Raw genomic sequence first — 21,466 nt, 5'->3', positions numbered from 1 at the left:
CATTCCTCTCACTGGCGACTTTCTGAGGCGGAACCAGGCTGTTTGCAACTATGGTGTTACATTTCACCCTGATATGACATTCTGACCATATAGCTGTGCCATCATTAAGATTGCCTGTTTCCAATTGTGTAACGTTTCCCAACTCAGTATCTGCTTTAGTTCAGCTGTTGTTGAAAAGTCCTCAGCCATGCCTCCGCTCCCTCTGGAAGTGGCTGTTATAGTGAATTCCTGGCTGACCTCCATGTTCTTTCCTTTGTAAACTTGAGGTCTTCCAAATCTCAGCTGCTCATGTCCTAGCTTACACCATGAACCATTCACCTCTCACCACCCGACACACTGGTGAGAGGTCTTTGCTGGTGCTGGGTCAAAAAAAGTTTTGATTTTGAAACTTCCATCATTGTTTACAAATCACATCCTTTCCTAGCCCTGTCATTGCTTTCATTCCCACAACACTCCAAGATATCTGCGCTCATTTAATTTTTGAGCACCCCTCATTTTAATCACTGAATCATCGATAGCCGTGTCTTCAGTTGTCTATCCCTATGGGCTGGGATTCCCTCTTAATGCCTCAACACCTCATTTTGCTCCTTTAACAAAGCTCCTTTGGTAATTAGACCTAATGTCTCCATATGTGTATCGGTGTCGTTTCTGTTTGATAATGTTCCTGTGAAGAACCTTGGGATATATAGCCATGTCAAAGGTGTGATATAAACATGAAATGATGTTGCTAATACCCTCTTCAAAAGTTTCTTCTTTGACCAAACTTTTGTTTCCCTGCCTTCATATTGCCTCATAAGGCTTATCATGTTGCTATGAAGTGACCTGGGTTAGTGTAACATTCAAAATGTAGAAATACTCACTGTTAACAAAGTCTTGTGGACCCAACTGATGTAGTCCCATCAGCAATACACCTGAGATCCACGAACCAATTGCAGCTTAAGGACCGATCTAATGGCTACCATTGCCAGTTTGGTTCATGCAGGTCCCTGGGTTGCAAACAGGTACCATTCCAGAATTCTTTCGCAAGTTAATTTGTATATAGGTTGGAACTCAAATCAGGATCATGTAAAGCAGCTGTTTTCTAGTACAGGAAATGTTCAATTGTTGGGTCTTTAAAAATTGAAACCAAGTATGAATCACTTTCGTAAGTACGAGCGCTCCTAAGTCAGATGTTTGAAAAAGGGGCTCCTTGGAAACTGACCACTAACTAAACTATGAAAATGGTTGCCTCCCAGGAGATATTCTTCATGTGTGGTAGTTGAAAACTCTGCACTACAATGGACATTATAATATCCAAAAAGGAAGAAACAGTAAAACTGGAAAATGACACGTACTTGACTTGGTTTGATTTATTATTGTCACATGTACCAGGTGCAGTGAAAAGTTCCGTTTTGCTTGCAGTGTAGGCAGATCAGGCCATACAAAGTGCATCAGGGTAATAGAACAGAGCGAAGAATACAATGTTACGGCTGCAGAGAAGGTGCCCAAAGAGTGAGATCAACATTAAATTTAAAATTTGATAGGTCCATTCAGAAGTCTAACAACAGGGGGGAAGAAGCTGTTCTTAAATCTGTTAGTACATGGGTTTAAACTTTTATATCTTCTGCCTGATGGCAGAGATTGGAAGAGATTATAATTGAACTGGAAGAGGCCTTTGTATTGGCTACATTCCTGAGGCAGCGGGAAGTATTGATGCATTGAATGAGAAGTTGCCTTGCATGATGGCCTGGGCTGTATTCACAACACTTTGGTTTCTTAGAGTCCTGGGCAGAGCAGTTGCCATACCAAGCTGTGATGCATTCAAATAGAATGTTTTCTATGTTGCATCTATAAAAATTGATGAAGGTCTTTACGGACATACTGAATTGCATTAGCCTGAAATTGTCTTGTATATCTCAAAACGGGGCATCATTATGACCAGTGCAATCATTTCCAATTATTTGTGCTTGTTAATGATTTTCCCTATGATTTTCTGAAAAACAACTTTTCATATTTAGAAAAACTCTAATTGGACAGGGATTACTGTCTGTGATGTTACTATATGAGCAACTAACTCACTTAAAAGAGGAAAGTCGTATTTGCAGTTGAATTAGCATCTCTTTTTGAATGGCAAGGAGAGAAATTTAGACTGCAGTTGTTGACAATAATTCTGACACCTACAAGTGTGAGTGACGTCGAAATATGTGCTACATGAGTGAAGGAGCCATTGCAATGTACTATTAATATCAGAGAGCCACATCTATTTATTTCAGAGATTCAGAAAGTGCCCTGCAGCTTGCTCAATGTTCAGTGGTTATGAGTTATTAAGCATTGTTATTTTTCACTGCAACTGACTGCCTTATGCACGTTGAGCAAGCATTAAAATTGTATACTAAATATTTTACTGCTGGCAAAAAAAAATGAGGCAGTAAATAATCAATACATCGTAAAACCACATGAGGGCTTTTACTTCTAACATCCATCAACTACATTGTTACACTCAAACCAGTCAAATTGACACCTTTGCTAGTTAGCTGTAAGAAAACAAATTAAAAATAGTGCTGGCATATATTATGAACAAACTCGCAGCAAGCTGAAGGTCACTCATTCAATCTCTGGGTTCTGCTGGCCTTTATAAACCAATTGGACATCATTCTTCAGGTCCATGGCTTTTTAATGGCCCATTTAGGAGCTGCACTGGTATATAGTGCTCTGTAACAATCTCCAATTGAGTCAAGTTTGATTATCTTGGGTCAGCAGTGGTGCATTGAAGCCCAAACTCAAATGTGTTTGTTGGTCGTATTCTGCATTAAAAAATTCTTGTGAAATAAATTATATTTTAGCATTAGAAGAAAACAATACATCAGAAGTAAAGAAAAGTGACTTCCTTTATTCAATAATATGTACTGCAGAGAGATTTACTTTTAAAGTGGAGGAATATTTCATAGGATCTCTAATCGCAGAATTGTTGAAAGCCTGTTGTTATAGAATAGACAGGGTACCGATAATAATAAGTAAAGATTTACATGCGGAATCTACGTTAATGATTTACTTGAAAAGAGTGACATGATCTGTGGTGAATTAACTCAGATTGAATAATGTTTTGCATTGAGTGAGCCTCAATTCATTGGACTACGAGTTAGCCAGTGTCAACGCAGCGTGGAGCTGGAGGAACACAGCAGGTCAGGCAGCAGGAGTAGGAAAGTCAACATTTTGGGTTGGGACCCTTCTTCAGAACTATCTCCAAGTTAGCCACTGTTCCTCTTATTTAACCCCTGTGTTCATGTGTGGGTATTGGATGAAAGTTGAATTGGACCCTATCTTGTGGCCTCACTTCACCCACAAATTCCTCCCACCCCATTAAACAAGCCAGGCCACACTGGCGTCGTAATAGTTAACACTGAGTTGTTTTGCAGGTAAGTTCAAGGCAGGCAGCGATGCAATGGGAGAAAGAACATTGAACAGCACAGGACAAGGCCCTTTGGCCCACTACGTCCATGCTGACCATGATGCCATTCTAAACTAATCCTATCTGCCTGTGGGTGCACTTGAGCTGACAGTGGTCTGCACAATTAATATATTGCCTGCTGTCCATAATAAAAGCATTTCTTTAGCCTAGCTCAGTCTATCTATAAAGCTCAGTTTGGTGAACCGTGTACTGACATTTCAACAACCTACTCCCGTCTTGTTTTTCAGATCATTTAAAGAAACTGCATGGAATTTTGTGAGGAGTTTGAGTTATGTTGAAAGGTACTTTTGACTAATGCTCAGTGGGTGGGCTCTCAAAATACTAACTCTTTCAACGTTCTGTTCTCCATGGATGTCTCTGTATTAATACTGCTTTAAAAAATTAAATTCTGCTTCTAAAAGTATATAGTTGATAAATGCAATTCATCTATAACCATTGCTAATTTAGCATGATTGCAAAATGAAGTAAAATTTGTAGTTCGGTGTGTTTTAAGGGGTGAAAAAATTGAATCTCTTTTCAGCTGGTTACAACTGAGCAGAATGTCAGTGTATGCATAAATGAAGGAAGCTAAATTTAAACCCTTTTGCTCACCATTGTAGTGGAATACACCCAGACATGAATTATTTGAGCTGAAAGAGTTACTATTTTTCCAGTTTATTCTTTCGAGCAGTCTTGGGCAACTCATTCTGGGAGAGCTGGAATGCTAGACTCAGGACAATGGCGAAGGCTTTGTTTTCTGATCTAACCAAAGGCTCGTGCTGTTTTGCTTTTCTTCACGCCTCAGGCACGACATGGAGAGCACAGACAATGGAGGAATTGCTTCTGAAAAGAGCAAACCCTTAGACAGATCTGTGGAGGACCTCAGTAAAAGCAACTCTTCACCTACCCATGGATCGTCCAGAACTAGTAGCCGTCATCTCACTGTCAGGTGAGGAGGGAACAAGGGGTGTGGTCTCAAAGTGGTTGAAATGATCGCCGTGCCATTAGTTTTCTTGTTTGACTGGAAACATTTAATGCCAACTAGTAGTGCAGCAGGATGATTTTGAAACCAAAGCAAGCTCAACTGCCAATTACTAGGGCTCCTAACAACAATATTTTGTAAGTCAAGTTTATTCTACCATATTCTGAAAGTTTTGGGTGGTTTTATACATTTGAGTCGGTGAAACTCTGAATCTGGCATGCGTAAAGTTACGATCTGTCCTTCTGTGTTTAGTCTGTAACTTTATAACAGAACAGGAACACTTTGAAATGATGGCATGAGCTTTGGAGGGCAAGGTGGGTGTAACTTCCAGCTGCACATTTTAGATAGCGAACCAATACAGCAATTCATACACCCATCAGAGTGCAAAGGTGAATAGTTACCGCGTTAGTGCTGATATTGAGAACACAGTGGTAACTGCAGGGATAAAGCTGTCTAATCTGGTGCACAAATGATGGGTTAAAGCTACTTTTTAAGGATTGGGCCAATGTAACATTTCTTCCACCAGGGGCCCACACTGCTCAGCTTCCTGAGTCTCTGAGTGAAGCCACGGGTTTAGTAGCAGAATAGAGCACTTTGGTGCTATAGGTGCAAAACGCACTGAACATTGTTTAAGGCAAGCTGAACTCATTCTAAACCAAGCTTCACTGAAATCAGAGAGAGGAGGAAAGAGATCTTAGTCACACTGATATGCATCATATTAGAATAGAAAATAAATAGAAATTTATTGTCACATGAACTCTTGCATGAAAAATACAGTTTTATATGTTGCCGCATTGCAGCGCCTTAATCAATGACAGAAGTCTTACATCTTAATTTTTAAAAAAATAAAACTAAGACAAAGCTCATCACAATTCAGCCAATGACTCCTGAACTCAGGGAAAGCTGATTAAGGAACGACTGAATAATGTGAAGGCGCAGCCGGGATGAGGCTGTGATTCTGGGACAAGAACTCCATTCGAGGATGAGACTACTTCTCTTCAAAGAGACCACCTGCTAGGCTGCTGGAATACCTGGAAGCTGAAGATAAAGAAGACCATCATGTTGGGACAAGACCACCACGTCAGGCCTAGACACTGGGAGAGCACCACGCTGTGCCAAAACTGCCACCACTCCTCCTTCAGGCGCCCAGGCCTAGCCACAGACCCGAAGCTTCAGCCTAGCCTGCGGTTCTAGGCAGGGGACATAAGCCCAGTGCCTGTTCCTTGCTCACCAGAGATGTCAGGCTGGGATGGAGCGGCATCCAGCTCAATACTGTTGCTGTGCAGGAAGTAACAGGAAACTGTGGCAGCTCATTGCTCCCTCTGGTCCTCCAATCCAGTCTAACATGTCAGACATTGCTGGGGCGGCTCTGGAGGAATTGCTCGGTTTGGAGACAGGACGATAATTTTCCTGACAACAGATATTCTTCCAAACCTACCGGGGTCAAGGTCTCAAGATTAAAGCCGTTTGAAGGATGAGGAGAGGATTAGATGAAGACAGTTAGCACTTTGTTGGGGTCATTTTGACTTTGTGCAAAAATGGGCACCTGTTAAACAAAAGGCCATTTTATGCCTTTCCTCATTTTTCTTTTTATTTACTTCAAAGGTTTGCAACTTGGGCCTGACTTACTTTCACCTGTTTTACGTAGACACAAAGTTAACTTAACCCTGTCTATTTACATATTAGAAGGCCCTTATCACCTGGGTCCAGACTTTTGATACAAATAGACAATAGACAATAGGTGCAGGAGTAGGCCATTCGGCCCTTCGAGCCAGCACCACCATTCGTTATGGTCATGGCTGATCATCCACAATCAGTATCCTGTTCCTGCCTTATCCCCATAACCCTTGATTCCACTATCTTTAAGAGCCCTATCAATCTCTTTCTTGAAACTATCCAGAGAGATGGCCTCCACTGCCTTCTGGGGCAGAGCATTCCATATATCCACCACTCTCTGGGTGAAGAAGTTTCTCCTCAACTCTGTTCTAAATGGCTTACCTCTTATTTTTAAACTGTGTCGTCTGGTTCTGGACTCCCCCATCGACAGAAACATACTTCCTGCCTCCAGATTGTCCAATCCCTTAATAATCTTACATGTCTCAATCAGATCCCCTCTCATCCTCCTAAACTCAAGCGTATGCAAGCCTAGTTGCTCCAATCTTTCAACATATGATAGCCACGCCATTCCGGGAATTGACCTCGTGAACCTATGCTGCACTCCCTCAACAGCAAGAATAACCTTCCTCAAATTTGGAGACCAAAACTGTACACAATACTCCAGGTGCAGTCTCACCAGGGCTCTGTACAGCTGCAGAAGGACCCCTCTGCTCCTATACTCAATTCCTCTTGTTATGAAGGCTAGCATGCCATTAGCTTTCTTCACTGCCTGCTGTACCTGCATGTTTGCTTTCATTGACTCCATTTACATAGTAATCTGCCTTCCTGTTCTTGCCACCAATATGGATAACCACACATTTATCCACATTAAACTGCATCAACTGTGCATCTGTCCACTCACCTAGCCTGTCCAAGTCACCCTGTATTCTCATAACATCTTCCTCACATTTCACCCTGCCACCCAGCTTTGTGTCATCAGCAAATTTGCTAATATTACTTTTAATGCCTTCATCTATATCATTAAAGTATATTGTAAATAGCTGCGGTCCCAGCACCGAACCTTGTGCAACGCCACTGGTCACTGCCTGCCATTCCAAAAGGGACCCGTTTATCATTACTCTTTGCTTCCAGTCAGCCAGCCAAATTTCAGCCCAAGCCAGTATTTTCCCCCCAATACCATGTGCCCTAATTCTGCTCACTAATCTCCTATGTGGGACTTTATCAAAGGCTTTCTGAAAGTCCAGGTATACTACATCCACTGGTTCTCCCTTGTCCATCTTCATAGTTACATCCTCAAAAAATTCCAGAAGATTAGGCAAGCACAATTTCCCCTTCATAAATCCATGCTGACTCTGACCTATCCTGTTACTGCTATCCAAATGATTCGTAATTTCATCTTTTATAATTGACTCCAGCATCTTTCCCACCACTGACGTCAGGCTAACCGGTCTATAATTCCCTGTTTTCTCTCTCCCTCCTTTCTTAAAAAGTGGGACAACATTAGCCACCCTCCAATCCGCAGGAACTGATCCTGAATCTATAGAACATTGGAAAATAATTACCAATGCGTCCACGATTTCTTGAGCCACCTCCTTAAGTACCCTGGGATGTAGACCATCAGGTCCCAGGGACTTATCAGCCTTCAGACCTAACAATCTATCCAACACCATTTCCTACCTCATATAAATTCCCTTCAGTTCATCCATTACCCCAGGTCCTTCAGCCACTATTGCATCTGGGAGATCGCTTGTGTCTTCCCTAGTGAAGACAGATCCAAAGTACCTATTCAACTCTTCTGCCATTTCCTTGTCCCCCATAATAAATTCACCCGTTTCTGTCTTCAAGGGCCCAATTATAGTTTTAACCATTTTTTTTCCTTTCACATCCCTAAAAAAGCTTTTACTATTCTCTGTTATATTTTTGGCCAGTGTGCCTTCGTACCTCATTTTTTCTCCACATATTGCCTTTTTAGCTATCCGCTGTTGCTCTTTAAAAGCTTCCCAGTCCTCCAGCTTCCCACTCATCTTTGCTATGTTATACTTCTCTTTTATCTTTATACAGTCCTTAACTTCCCTCGTCAGCCACGGCCGCCCCTGCCTCCCCTTAGGATCTTTCTTCCTCTTTGGAATGAACTGTTCCTGCACCTTCTTCTTTATATCCAGAAATACCTGCCATTCTTGTTCCACTGCCATCCCTGCTAGGGTATTGAACCATTGAATTTTGGCCATCTCCTCCCTCATAGCTCCATAGTTCCCTTTATTCAACTGCAATACTGATTCTTCCTTCTCCCTCTCAAATTTCAGATTAAAACTTATCATATTGTGGTCACTACCTCCTAATGGCTCCTTTACTTTGAGGTCCCCGATCAAATCCGGTTCATTGCACAACACCAGATCCAGAATTGCCTCCTCCCTGGTAGGCTCCAGTACAAGCTGTTCCAAGAATCCATCTCGGAGGCACTCCACAAACTCCCTTTCTTGGGGTCCAGCACCATCCTGATTCTCCCAGTCTACCTGCATGTTGAAATCTCCCATAACAACTGTAGTGATACCTTTGTGACAGGCCAATTTCAACTCTTGATTCAACTTGCACCCCACCTCCTGACTACTGTTTGGGGGCCTGTAGATAACTCCCATTATGGTCTTTCTACCCTTAGAATTCCTCAGCTGTATCCATACTGACACTACATCTCTTGATTCTATGTCCCCCCTCGCAAGGGGCTGAATATCATTCCTCACCAACAGGGCCACCCCACCCCCTCTGCCCGTCAGTCTGTCCTTTCGATAGCATGTATAGCCTTGAATATTCATTTCCTAGGCCCTGTCTACTTGAAGCCACGTCTCAGTTATCCCCACAACATCGTACCTGCCAATCTTCAACTGAGCCTCAAGCTCATCCACCTTATTTCTCATGCTTCGTGCATTCATATGTAATATTTTTAATTTGTTACTCCCCTCACCCTTCCTATCAATCCCTATTTCACCTGACCATTCTGTATGAACCCTTCTTGAGTTTTCTGCTCGGTTGATTCTGTTGTCTTACCTAACTTCTCTTATTTTCACTTTCCCTTTAACATCCTTCTTAAATTTCCAGTATGTCCCCTCCCCTCCACTACTTAGTTTAAACACACTTGCGTTGCAGTGGCAAACCTGCCTGCCAGAATGCTGGTCCCCCAAATGTGACATAACCTCAGCCATGTGTTCCATTTCCCCACGAGTTTTGCTGAAGCAGTGAGAGGAGATGGGGACAGTTTGCTGAGACAGCAAAGACCCTTGTGCCCCTTAATTCTGTAAGAGCAAGGAGACTTCATGATGGAATTAGTGCTAACATTGTGTCAGAACTTAACAGATCACATCTGCTGATACAAATAGGTGCAGTGCAACCTCAAAGCATGGAGTCTTCCTCCAAAGAGGACGTGGCTGAAGTGGTCTGAAGGGGCAGCTGAATCCTCTTGAATCACAGGCCCAGATATGTGGTTCCTCCAGCCCTCCCTTCCACTGCTTTCCAGTCACTAATTTATCATGGTGAAACACTCTGTTTTCAGTCGTTATCCACTTGACACAGTGACAGTACAGTGTTCCCTGCTTGGCTGCACAATGAGAGACCCAACATTAAATAATGCAGATAGGCATATTGTATGATTGCAAGTATCTAATGGAGATAAATAGGCTTTTTGCCCTGAAGATATCTTCAGTTGTGAATAAAAGTAAATGAACAGCAACTTTTTGTGCCAACGTCTTATTTTGCTACCGTGGCCCACTCTGATGTTGAGCCTTTAAACATGATAGACAGCTGAATATCAAGAAATGTTGCTGTCCCCTCCTCCTATCACTGCAGTTATTTTCATCAACCTCTGCAGCAGCTGGGCCTTGACCCTGGACCTTCTGGGTGGCATGAGGCTCAGTGACCCAATGGTTAGCACTGCTGCCTCACAGCGCCAGGGACCCGGGTTCAAGTCCACCGTCGGGCTGTTTCTGTGTGGACCTGAACCCAGGTCCCTGGCGCTGTGAGGCAGCATTGTCCATGTGGAGTTTGCACATTCTCCCTGTGTCTGCATGGGTTTCCTCTGGGGGCTCCACTTTCCTTGCCCATTCCAAAGATGTGCGAGTTAGGTGGATTGGCCAGGCTAAATTGCCCATAGTGAATGTGCAAGCTGGGTGGGCTAGCCATTGGAAATGGGGGTTACAGGAATAGCGTAGTGGGTGGTGGCTCTTGGGATGCTGTTGGGAAGGTTTGTGTGGACTTGATGGGCTGAATGGTTCGCACTGTAGGGGTTCTATGATTCTGGCTCAGAGAAAGGGGCACTATCACGACACCGCAACAGCCCACCAGATGCAGAGGTGTGAGGCCTATTGCTTCCCCGAGCCATCCATTTTCAGCCATTAAAGTAAATAGGTTGGGAGACATGAAACTAATTTTCTTGCTGATCCTGCCATCTCAGACCACTGCTCCCATTGCACTCACAATCCCCAATCCCTGATCCACAAACGGGTGTGCCGTGGGGCAGCCGGCCACCCTGTTACTGCTGCAAGTATGTGAAACACACTGATATGGGTGAGGCCTCTGAAATGCCAAAAACACAGCTTGCATTAAGTAATGTGTTAATCCTTGTCACCCCAACATGCTCTTACAGAAGGCTGGGCACACATTATTGATATAACATCCGGCAGAAGCCCCATTAGAGGGTGGAGCCTGGATGGATACTAAATAGGAGGCCCAACAGATACATTTGAAACATCTGAGGTAAAAGATAATCTTGGGACACAAGTTTGGGATAACAGATCGTTCTACAAAACAAGTCAGCCCTGTGTCCAGGCTCATTAATCAATGTGCTCGGGTCTTATTCAACGAGAACGGTTCATGAGCTTCAGCAGTTGTATAGCTGATGTGTTAATATTAACCTCTTTCTGTGTTGCTTTCATGCTTCTTGGGGATGTGTCTTCTCTCGGTGGGTACATGAAGAAAAAAATCAAAAGCTAACCAGAGAGCAGTATTGCTTTAAATTCTGGAAGCCATGTAGGTTCCCTCTAAGCAATGAAATTCCCCTAAGAATCTCCATGTTTGATGTACTGCTCACCCACTGTGCTGTCCTCTTTAGCCCATGTGTAATATAATGTTCAGTCCACACAGATCTGCTGTATGACGTACTGTACAATCTGTTGACCTCCCCTCCCTCGATACACACGTAGGATAGCTAACCGGTGCAGGTGTGTGTGTGTGTGTGTGTGTGTGTGTGTGTGTGTGTGTGTGTGTGTGTGTGTGTGTGTGTGTGTGTGTGTGTGTGTGTGTGTGTGTGTGTGTGTGTGTGTGCGTGCGCGCGCGCGGGCTCACTCCACAGCAGAGTGACAGATCCTTCAAACCACAAAACTCACCATTTGCCTTCCTCAGTGCACCACATACCTGCCCGTAAATGCCTTCAAGTATGAGTCAAAGAGGCCAACCCCTTCTTGGCCAATAGCCAATCACCTGCTTTGCAGATGGTCCATGGCACCACAGAGGCAGGCTGGCTTGAACCCAGCTATGAACAATGTTGGCTCATAGCTCTGTGATTTTTTTAAAATGCTTTATCTGTACTTGTCACTCACCCTTAGGAATTTACCAGAGACATATAGAGTTCTCCAGTATGGGTGAGTAATGAATTTATCATTGCAGACGTCAGCAGAAACTATGGCTGCTCATCGTCTTGTCATTGGCCAACGAGTGAAAATATGCCAGAAATAAGACTTAAAATATCATGGCAACCATTTGACCTGTTGCCATGGTGTAAAGCTCATATACTTTGCCCCAGTGCTGTTGTACACTTATAGATTTTTCTTTTGCTTAGCTTCTACTTGCAAGTGAATGGTAACAATTAGAAAACAAAGGAATCTGCTCCACATTTAACCCGAATTCATTGTCAAATGTTCAGACAGACCAGACGTCAGCTTGGAATTATTCTCTTTCTGTGGTCTCTTTTTTGCTTGACCACAAAGATGGAAATAATGGGCAGTGCTTTAATGGGGCCTGTTCAATTGGGAAATGCGGTGGGCAGTGGAATTAATTAAGTCAGAGCTGAAATGTAGATCTCCTGACGATGAATTGGAGGGTAGAGATTAAGTCAGAGACATTATAGTATCTGTTTGGGAACTTCACTCCTGTCATCATTTGAGCTCCCTGGGACCAGCCTGTAGTATACCTGAGTCATACGGCCACATGCAATAGGAGTATTCGGCTATTCAGCCCATTGAGGCTATTCACCATTCAGATAAAATCATGGCTGCTCTTCTTGCAGCCTTAACTCTACTTTCCTGTTGCCCCCTCCATTAGCCTTACCTCCTTTACCAAATGAAAATCCCTCCAAACTCAACCTTGAATATATTTGATGGCTAACCACCAGTGTTGACTCTAAAAGAGACACTCACTAACTTCTGGGAGAAGAAGGTCGTCCTCCCCTCCACCTCAGATTTCCTGCTTTGATCTTGATCTGGAATTGGTCTGTTAACACAGACAGTGGGTCATGTCATGTGCCTTTTTCTACAGTTGCTCTCGTGACTAGTACGTTTTGAGCAACCTGCAGAAGTTTAGGAGAGTTCGGCTTGGTTTGACAACTTCTGGATCAGGCAGATGACCTCTATGAGGCGTTCCAACACTGCAGTGGAGGAGCATGCCTCTGGAGCCATCATCAAGCACACTTGTTCAAGGTGTGCTTTTGCTGCTTTGCCTGGGCCTGAGCAACTTGTGCAGTCTATGTTGTAGCACTGTGCCACCTGGCCATGCACTGTGACTGGGTGAACAGAGTGCATGAGCCATTCCTGGATGCTAGGGTCGTGGAGAGATGTGTGAGGGATACAGGGCATGATCTCTCCTGCTGTTACCTGAGAACCTGTGGGGAGGAGGCTACTGCTAGACTGAGGGGCTGACCACCATACAGGCTCAGACATAGGTGCGGTGGAGAGGGGGCTCGGATGTGCTGGGAGTGAAGTGCCCTGACTAGAAAAGTATAATGAGGTGTGGGAATGTGGGAGAATGGAGTGGTTTGAGGGGATGCAGGAGCAGGAGGCCTACAGGAAAGTTAGGCTTACACTGTGGAGTCTCTGTTTGTTCGAGAAGCTCCTTGTTGCCAAGCTGCCAAAGCATCACTTGACTGCAACATTCACCAATGAAAACACGGCCTGTCTCAATCTTACACCTCCTGTGACTGCCCACCACCCCTTCAAAGTTTAATTAGAATCACACCTGTTTAACCAGAATTAGTGCCCTGTCCGTTTCTGCTTTTAGAACCCTGCTATTAAATTCCACCTTATTTATATTCATTAACAGAATGAGGACATCACTGGCTAGGCAGCATTTATTGCCCATCCCTAATTGCCCAGAGGGCATGTTGCGATGTGTCTGGAGTCACATGTAGGCCAGATCAAGTAAGGATGGCAGTTTCCTTCCCTAAAGCACATTAGCGAACCAGATGGGTTTTTCTGACAATTGGTAATGGATTCATGATCATTATTAGATGCTTAATTCCAGATTTGTTTAAAATTGAATTCAATGGTGGGATTCAGACCTGGCCCCCAGAACATTATCTGTGTCTCTGGATTAACAGTCCACTGGTAATACCACTAGACCATCGCCTCTCCTATTTCCTGTACCTATACTCGATCAATCCACACAGATGTTTTCAAACTCCCTATTCGATCTATGTTGCTGTCCCGGGTTATTTAAAAGTCACTGATCTTCCAGCCATCAGTCTGAAGCAGATTCCACAGTCTGTTTCTCCCTGTTACCAATCGTGCATTAAAAACACAAACCCAGTCGCCTGAAACTCATAGGTCATAATGCCTGCTCATTGTGTCTGTCGCAGGCACACCATGCACAGTAGAAAAGCACTGAGGAACTCCCGGATTGTGAGCCAGAAGGACGATGTTCATGTCTGTATAATGTGTCTACGTGCCATCATGAACTACCAGGTAAGAGGAAACCATGTGGTCTGTCATGTACGAGTTTTGGCTTTAGATTGGATTGAGCTCCTGTATTTGTTCCTATCTCAGGAACTTCTACAGTGTGCTTCTGCCTGTGTCAGTGTTATCAATTTCTTGAGCATCACTCTTTTTAATGAAGAATTTATCTTTGTTTTCTAATGAAAATATAATTTGATAAATCTCCCCCTCTGAATTAGTGCGTGGGTATGCCACACACTGTAATCCCTACCTCTTCAGAACTGCCCCGATCTTAGGTGAAGCTGATCAAGTTGGATTCATGCTTCGATGACAGATTCTGACCTTGGGCTGAGAAATCTCCAAATCTTAATTCACTTTGGAAATCGAAGCGCAAAATCTAGTAAAAAGTTATCAAGTGCTTTATCTTCGAGCCGTCGATATACAATCAATTATGTTCCAGTGTGTACACATTTATTAATATAGAGAACGTTAACCCTAACCCTGACCCTGACCCTAACCCTAACACGATCAAAACATACAAATGACTACAACTTGAATGACTCACCCAAGACAGCCTCAGTGTGCCATCCAGAGTGATTTTTTTTATTCGTTCATGAATATGGACGTCATCCTGAACAGCACAGTCAGCGGCAGTATCTGAGCTTACCTTCAGCTCGGTCACAGGTTGGGTTTGGGTTTAGACAGGTTAGAAGCAAAAGAGAAGGAATGACTGAAAGCAAGATTTTCTCCAATATGTGGGTGAAAGCCACTGAAGAGACTATAAGAACTAGCAGCAGGAGTGGGCAATTCAGCCCCTTAAGTATATGGAATGATTAGATTAGATTCCCTACAGTGTGGGAACAATCCATTCGGCCCAACAAGTCCACACCGTCCCTTGGCGCATCCCACCCAGACCCATCCCCCTATAACCCACTCACCCCTGAACACTACGGGAAATTTAGCATGGCCGATGCACCTAGCCTGCACATCTTTGGACTGTGAGAGGAAACCGGAGCATCCAGAGGAAGCCCGCACAGACTCAGGGAGAATGTGCAAACTCCACACAGAGAGTCACCCGAGGGTGGAATCGAACACGGGTCCCCGGTCCTGTGAGGCTGCAGTGCTAACCACTGAGCCACTGTGCCTCCCCCCTAATGATTATGGGTGATCGCCTCTCGGCTTCAACTTCACTTTTCTACTTGCTCTTTACAACCCTTCAACCTGTAACTGATCAAAAACCTGCTTATTTCCTCCTTAAACTTACTCAATATGCCAGCAATGCACACACTCCGGTTTAGTGAATGCCACAGATTCATGACCCTTTGAGAGAAGTAATTTTTCCTCATCTCGGTTTTAAATCTGCTACCCCTTATCCTAAAACTAAGACTATCGTTCCACACTGCCCCACAAAAGGAAATTTTCTCTAATTTGTCAATCCCCATTAGCGTTATACCTCAATTGGATATCCTGTCATTCTTTTTAATTCTAGAGACTATAGGTCTAAACTGCTCAATCCTTCTTCAGAGAATAAACCCTTTACTCTGGAATCAATCACCTCCTCTGAACTGCCTCCAATGTAACTACATTCCTCCAGTAAGGAGACCAAAATTGTATAGAGTGCTCCACATCTGATCTCATTAATGCCTTGGACAGTCATGGCAATGCTTCCCTACTTGAATACTCTATTCTTTTGGCAATAAATACTAAAATTCCATTTGCCTTCCTTAATATCTGCTGTACCTGCATACCAGCTTTCTGCGAGAAATGGCAAAAATACTAATTAAAACTAATGGTTCTAAAGTTATTATAGCCTCAAAAGATTAATACAACAAAGCTGAACCATGCAGATGGCTACATGATGTACATTTTTCTAATCTTTTGTCCTGCCTTTCTTTGGGTTGACTTTGAGTAGTTTGGGGCATCCAATCCTGGAAAAGGCAGAGAGAATGTGAAATGTTACTTGCCAGGAGAGTACTTGAGATAAAAAGCTACAGCCATAAAGCAAGATCTAGGATCAATATCCCTGGTCTCCTTTATAATTCGTATCTGCCAAATCTTGCCTACATGTGTCTGGCATGCTATGATGGAATATCAAAAATGTGAAACAACAAAAGGAGGCAAAGAGGATACTTAATACAGGATTTTAAAATGATTAATGATTTTGAGGGTGATGGGAGACTATTTGCTCATTAGGGAAGTTATATTAAGGCTTGTCAGTTGAAAAAATGTAATGCTAAGGAGTGGGGATAGAAACAGTTTTGTTTTGTACAAGGTCTTGATACAGAATGGAATGCTTTAGCGCAGAGACGGGTTAAAACTGAGACTATTGTAATTTGTTTTAGCTAGGAAAGGGAAATGACAGGGGCAGAGCAAGGCACATGGCTTCGACAAAAGAATCAGCTGATGGAATTAGAGATAATGGGAACTGCAGATGCTGGAGATTCCAAGATAATAAAATGTGAGGCTGGATGAACACAGCAGGCCAAGCAGCATCTCAGGAGCACAAAAGCTGACGTTTCGGGCCTAGACCCTTCATCAGAGAGGGGGATGGGGGGAGGGAACTGGAATAAATAGGGAGAGAGGGGGAGGCGGACCGAAGATGGAGAGTAAAGAAGATAGGTGGAGAGGGTGTAGGTGGGGAGGTAGGGAGGGGATAGGTCAGTCCAGGGAAGACGGACAGGTCAAGGAGGTGGGATGAGGTTAGTAGGTAGCTGGGGGTGCGGCTTGGGGTGGGAGGAAGGGATGGGTGAGAGGAAGAACCGGTTAGGGAGGCAGAGACAGGTTGGACTGGTTTTGGGATGCAGTGGGTGGGGGGGAAGAGCTGGGCTGGTTGTGTGGTGCAGTGGGGGGAGGGGATGAACTGGGCTGGTTTAGGGATGCAGTAGGGGAAGGGGAGATTTTGAAACTGGTGAAGTCCACATTGATACCATATGGCTGCAGGGTTCCCAGGCGGAATATGAGTTGCTGTTCCTGCAACCTTCGGGTGGCATCATTGTGGCAGTGCAGGAGGCCCATGATGGACATGTCATCAAGAGAATGGGAGGGGGAGTGGAAATGCATCAAGAGAATGGGAGGGGGAGTGGAAATTTCCACTCCCCCTCCCATTCTCTTGATGACATGTCCATCATGGGCCTCCTGCACTGCCACAATGATGCCACCCGAAGGTTGCAGGAACAGCAACTCATATTCCGCCTGGGAACCCTGCAGCCATATGGTATCAATGTGGACTTCACCAGTTTCAAAATCTCCCCTTCCCCTACTGCATCCCTCAACCAGCCCAGTTCGTCCCCTCCCCCCACTGCACCACACAACCAGCCCAGCTCTTCCCCCCCACCCACTGCATCCCAAAACCAGTCCAACCTGTCTCTGCCTCCCTAACCGGTTCTTCCTCTCACCCATCCCTTCCTCCCACCCCAAGCCGCACCCCCAGCTACCTACTAACCTCATCCCACCTCCTTGACCTGTCCGTCTTCCCTGGACTGACCTATCCCCTCCCTACCTCCCCACCTACACCCTCTCCACCTATCTTCTTTACTCTCCATCTTCGGTCCGCCTCCCCCTCTCTCCCTATTTATTCCAGTTCCGTCCCCCCATCCCCCTCTCTGATGAAGGGTCTAGGCCCGAAACGTCAGCTTTTGTGCTCCTGAGATGCTGCTTGGCCTGCTGTGTTCATCCAGCCTCACATTTTATTAGCTGATGGAATTAGCCTTGGGCTGAACTAGAAAAGAGCTGTCACAGACAACTCTTTGTGCACAGTGCTAAGGGCCAGATCTCCCTCGAAATATATTAAGAAGGTAACCTAGATCCTAACTTCTTCTAATTTTAAAGTGAAGTGCTGTGCTCTAGTTGCAATTTGATTGGTCAAACTACTCGGCATTAAGATTTTTGAGAAGATTTGTAGCTTGGGTTGTGGGTGAGGTGATAGACCTGCTCCCTGGGCTGGTGTGTTTGCTTGCAGATGTTTTGTCACTTTGCTAGGCAACATCATCACTGCACCTCCGGTAGAGTGTTGGAGTTCCATCCCACTTTTTTCTATATGCTTCATTTTGGTTGGCATCACTTCCGGTTCTGTTTTCAGTGGTTTGTATATGGGGTTGAGTTCAATGTGTTTGTTGATGGAGTTCCGGTCGGAATGCGAGGCCTCCAGGAATTCCCTGGCATGTCTCTGTTTGGCTTGTGCTAATATGATTGTGTTATCCCGCTCAAATTTGTGTCCTTCTTTATCCCTGTGTATTGAGACCAGTGAGAATTGGTCATGTCTCTTGGTGCCTAGTTGGTGTTCGTGGATCCTTATTGCCAGTTTTCTTCCAGCTTGGCCTATGTAATGTTTCTCACAGTCCTTGCATTGTTTTTTGTGTATTACATAGGTTTTATTGGTTGTGAGTATGGGATCCTTTTCATTCAACAGTAGCTGGCGCAGGGTGGTTGTTGATTTTTGGGCTACCCTGATACCTAGGAGTCTGAGTATTTTTGTGAACATCTCTGATGTACAATAGGGTGACTGGTGTGTCTGGCCGTGTTGTATCTTCCTGTTGTGGTCTGTCAGCAGATGGTGCTTTTTGTGACAGGAAGACACAACATGGCCAGACACAAGCCACCCAACAGTACATTAGGGACATATCAGAGATGACCACAAGACTACTCAGATCCTTAGGTGTCAGGGTAGCCCACAAACCAACAATGACCCTGCGACACCTACTGATGAAGGTAAAAGATCTCATACCCACAGCCAATAAAACTAACCTAATGTACAAAATATCATGCAAGGGCTGTGAAAAACATTACACAGGCCAAACTGGAACAAAACTGATGATAAGCTTGCATGAGCACGAACTTGCCAACAAGAGACACAACCAATTCTCACTGGTCTCCATACTCAAAGACAAAGAACATGAATTCAACTGGGACAATACATCCATATTAGCACAAGCCAAACAGAGGCTTGGCAGGGAATTCCTGGAGGCCTGGCATTCCAACCAGAAACTCCATCAACAAACCCATTGAACAGGACCCATATATAAACCACTGAAAAACAAAACCAGAAGTGATACCAACCATCCCAGCAAAATGAGGCATACAAATAACAAGCAGGACTGAACACCAACACTTTACCAGAGGTGCACTGACAGTGTTACCGAGCTGGGTGACATAACGTCCGCATCACCAGCTTGGCAAACAAGTCTTACTTGACACTAAGCAAACAACAATTTATTCAACTGCTCTCGTTAATATACAACAAAAGAAAGAAGAAATTGGACTAACTTCACTCTATTGGAAAACCAAACAATAGTAACTATCACTAACTAACTTTTCCAATACAGTAACATGGATACAGTATACAGTAAAAGCAAACAGCAAATGCATGTTGGTGCATTGATTGCTACTTGTATGCACTGGTTCCTGGATGTTTGAATCTGGCAAGAGACAGAGCCAAAATGTGCTGCCAAATTATTAAAGAAAAGTGTCCGTATCTACAGTGGTATTCCTAACTACATGGGAGCCACTTAGGAGTAATTGGTGGTCCTTCCATTAAGCCTATAGGGTTGGGTATGTGGCATCATCCCTGTGTGTATAGCTCTTTGGACAGGTCTTGAATTTGAACATTGCTTGATGTCTTGTGAAATAAGAAAGGGCAGAAATGTAAATTGGGCATCTGGCTCACTACCAAACATTGTACACTGCTGCACAAAACCATAATCTACCCAGCCATGTGCAGCATGCATCTGTCATAGGTAAAGGTTAGTTCAGTTGTGTGGATGGCTTGTTTGCATGCGGTGTGGTGCCAACTGTGTTTGTTCAATTCCCACATCGGTTGAGATTACCATGAAGAATTGTTCTTTTCAATCCCTCCCTTTGTGTGAGGGGTGGTGACCCTGGGGTTAAATCACCATCCTTTTTCTCTCTTGAGTGAGTGAGAGAGCAGACCTGTGGTTTGATGAGGTTATTGTGACTTTACCTATTATCTTTTGCCATTATTTCAGACAAGGCATTCCAAAATGTTTAAAATTATGAAACAAATGAGAGAGTCCGGTTTCTTCTAACCAGAAGACCAGAATTTACAAGTACCTCCGAATCTACAACATTTCCTTGCCAACAGTTATGCTCTATTGGACCTCAGGAATTCCTGTTTACTACAGTTAGACTTAGTGGATGTACCAAGACAAGCCAGGTTAAACACAGCACATTACCCCAGTCCCCGACTTCAGCCACAGAATAGGACATAGTGGATTACCTGGTCCAATGCCTGTGTTTGCGCAAAAACCTAGCTATGATTTGCAGCTGGTGAAGTCCCTAGGTTAAAGATTTCCTGATTTATAAATTGCAGATTGTAAAATAAAAACAATTCTGCTCCGGTTGTATTTTCTCAGGGATGACGGTGTCACTGGTAAGATCAGCATTTATTGCCTGCCCCTAACTGTACTTGAGAAGGTTACAGGAGGGCCATTGCATCCAAGTGGTCAACACATACTCACAGCAGAGTTCGTCAGCAGTTCGGGATTTGACTTGGTGTCAGCGAACAGCTGGTGATAGCTCTGGATGACGTGGTTTGGAAGGAAATTTGGATTGAATTGAATTGAATTAACTTTATTGGCACCCGCGCTCAGATGAGTACAAGGAAAAGTTTATAGTGGCCTCATTACAGTGCCACCTTGGGTACAAAAGTGTAGATACTTCTGGTCAATTTCTTAAGAAAAAACCAAAACAAATCCCGACCTGAAACATCAGCTTTCCTGCTTCTCTGGTACTGCCTGACCTGCTGTTTCATCCAGCTCTACGCCTTGTTATCTTAAATTAGAAAAGTGCGCAGGTCTCCTCCATCCTTGTTGAGGTTACAGATTTGGAAAGTGTTATTGAACAAGCCTTGGTGAGGTGCTGCAGTGCATCTTGTAGACCGTACTCACTGCTGCAACTGTGCCGAGATGGTGGTGGCAGTGAATGCTGAAGGAGGTGGATGGAGGGCTGAATGTGCTGGCCGCACTGCTCTGCACAGTTCAAGCTCCTTGATTATTTTTTGGAGCTGCACTTATTGTATTATTTTTTCCGTTCAAATGTCACATTTTGTGTCCAATTTCCAGCTCTTTGAACAGATGTTACTCCTAGCCCATTTCCCCTGTTCTGATTGGAGATTAGTTCTCAAAGATGCTGATTAGCTAAAAGAGGCCTGCTGACTTCACTCGAACACTTAACCAATCAGTAGCTCTGGGGACCAGAATTTCCTTTCCATTTAGTAAAATGTTTTTTTCGATTACTTATTCTCACCTCACTGAATTTCAATGCTAATTCTTGTCATTTTTTTAGTGAAGCCCCTTACCCTGCCTCCCACTATCATTAACAGGCGGCACAATTGGACTCTTTGATATTCCTTCCCTAAAGCCCTGCACGCCCCTTTTAAATCTTCAAAAATCTCACAAAACCCACTGTTTTTCATCAGCCTTTTGGTGACTGGGAATCTCTCCCCTCCTCCACAGCTCAGCATCTGTTCCATTTAGCTATTTTAAATCTTTGCTTCTCCCTATCCTAGGACTCACT

The 21,466-nt window shown here is 44.1% G+C and overlaps 1 protein-coding gene across 9 annotated transcripts in view; it reads left to right on the top strand.

The window, feature by feature from the left end:
- Positions 1-21,466, top strand: part of fmnl1a (formin-like 1a) — a 286,119-nt gene that overhangs the window by 179,050 nt on the left and 85,603 nt on the right. For 4 of the 9 annotated variants that reach the window (XR_007250442.2, XM_048560766.2, XM_048560772.2 and 1 more), the window contains exons 6-8: positions 3,676-3,729; positions 4,233-4,376; positions 13,861-13,966. Coding sequence is in view for 7 of the 9 variants with exons in the window: in XM_048560766.2 (XP_048416723.1) it covers positions 3,676-3,729; positions 4,233-4,376; positions 13,861-13,966 (304 nt within the window). In the remaining 2 variants the exon portion in view is untranslated. The remainder of the gene's footprint in view (positions 1-3,675; positions 3,730-4,232; positions 4,377-13,860; positions 13,967-21,466) is intronic. The other 5 variants (XR_007250443.2, XM_048560771.2, XM_048560770.2 and 2 more) reach the window with 4 other exon arrangements.

This window comes from Stegostoma tigrinum, chromosome 31 (assembly GCF_030684315.1).
Source record: "Stegostoma tigrinum isolate sSteTig4 chromosome 31, sSteTig4.hap1, whole genome shotgun sequence".
NCBI lineage: Eukaryota > Metazoa > Chordata > Chondrichthyes > Orectolobiformes > Stegostomatidae > Stegostoma > Stegostoma tigrinum.
Note: the sequence above shows the minus strand (reverse complement) of the source record. Positions and strands in the feature narration are given on the sequence as shown.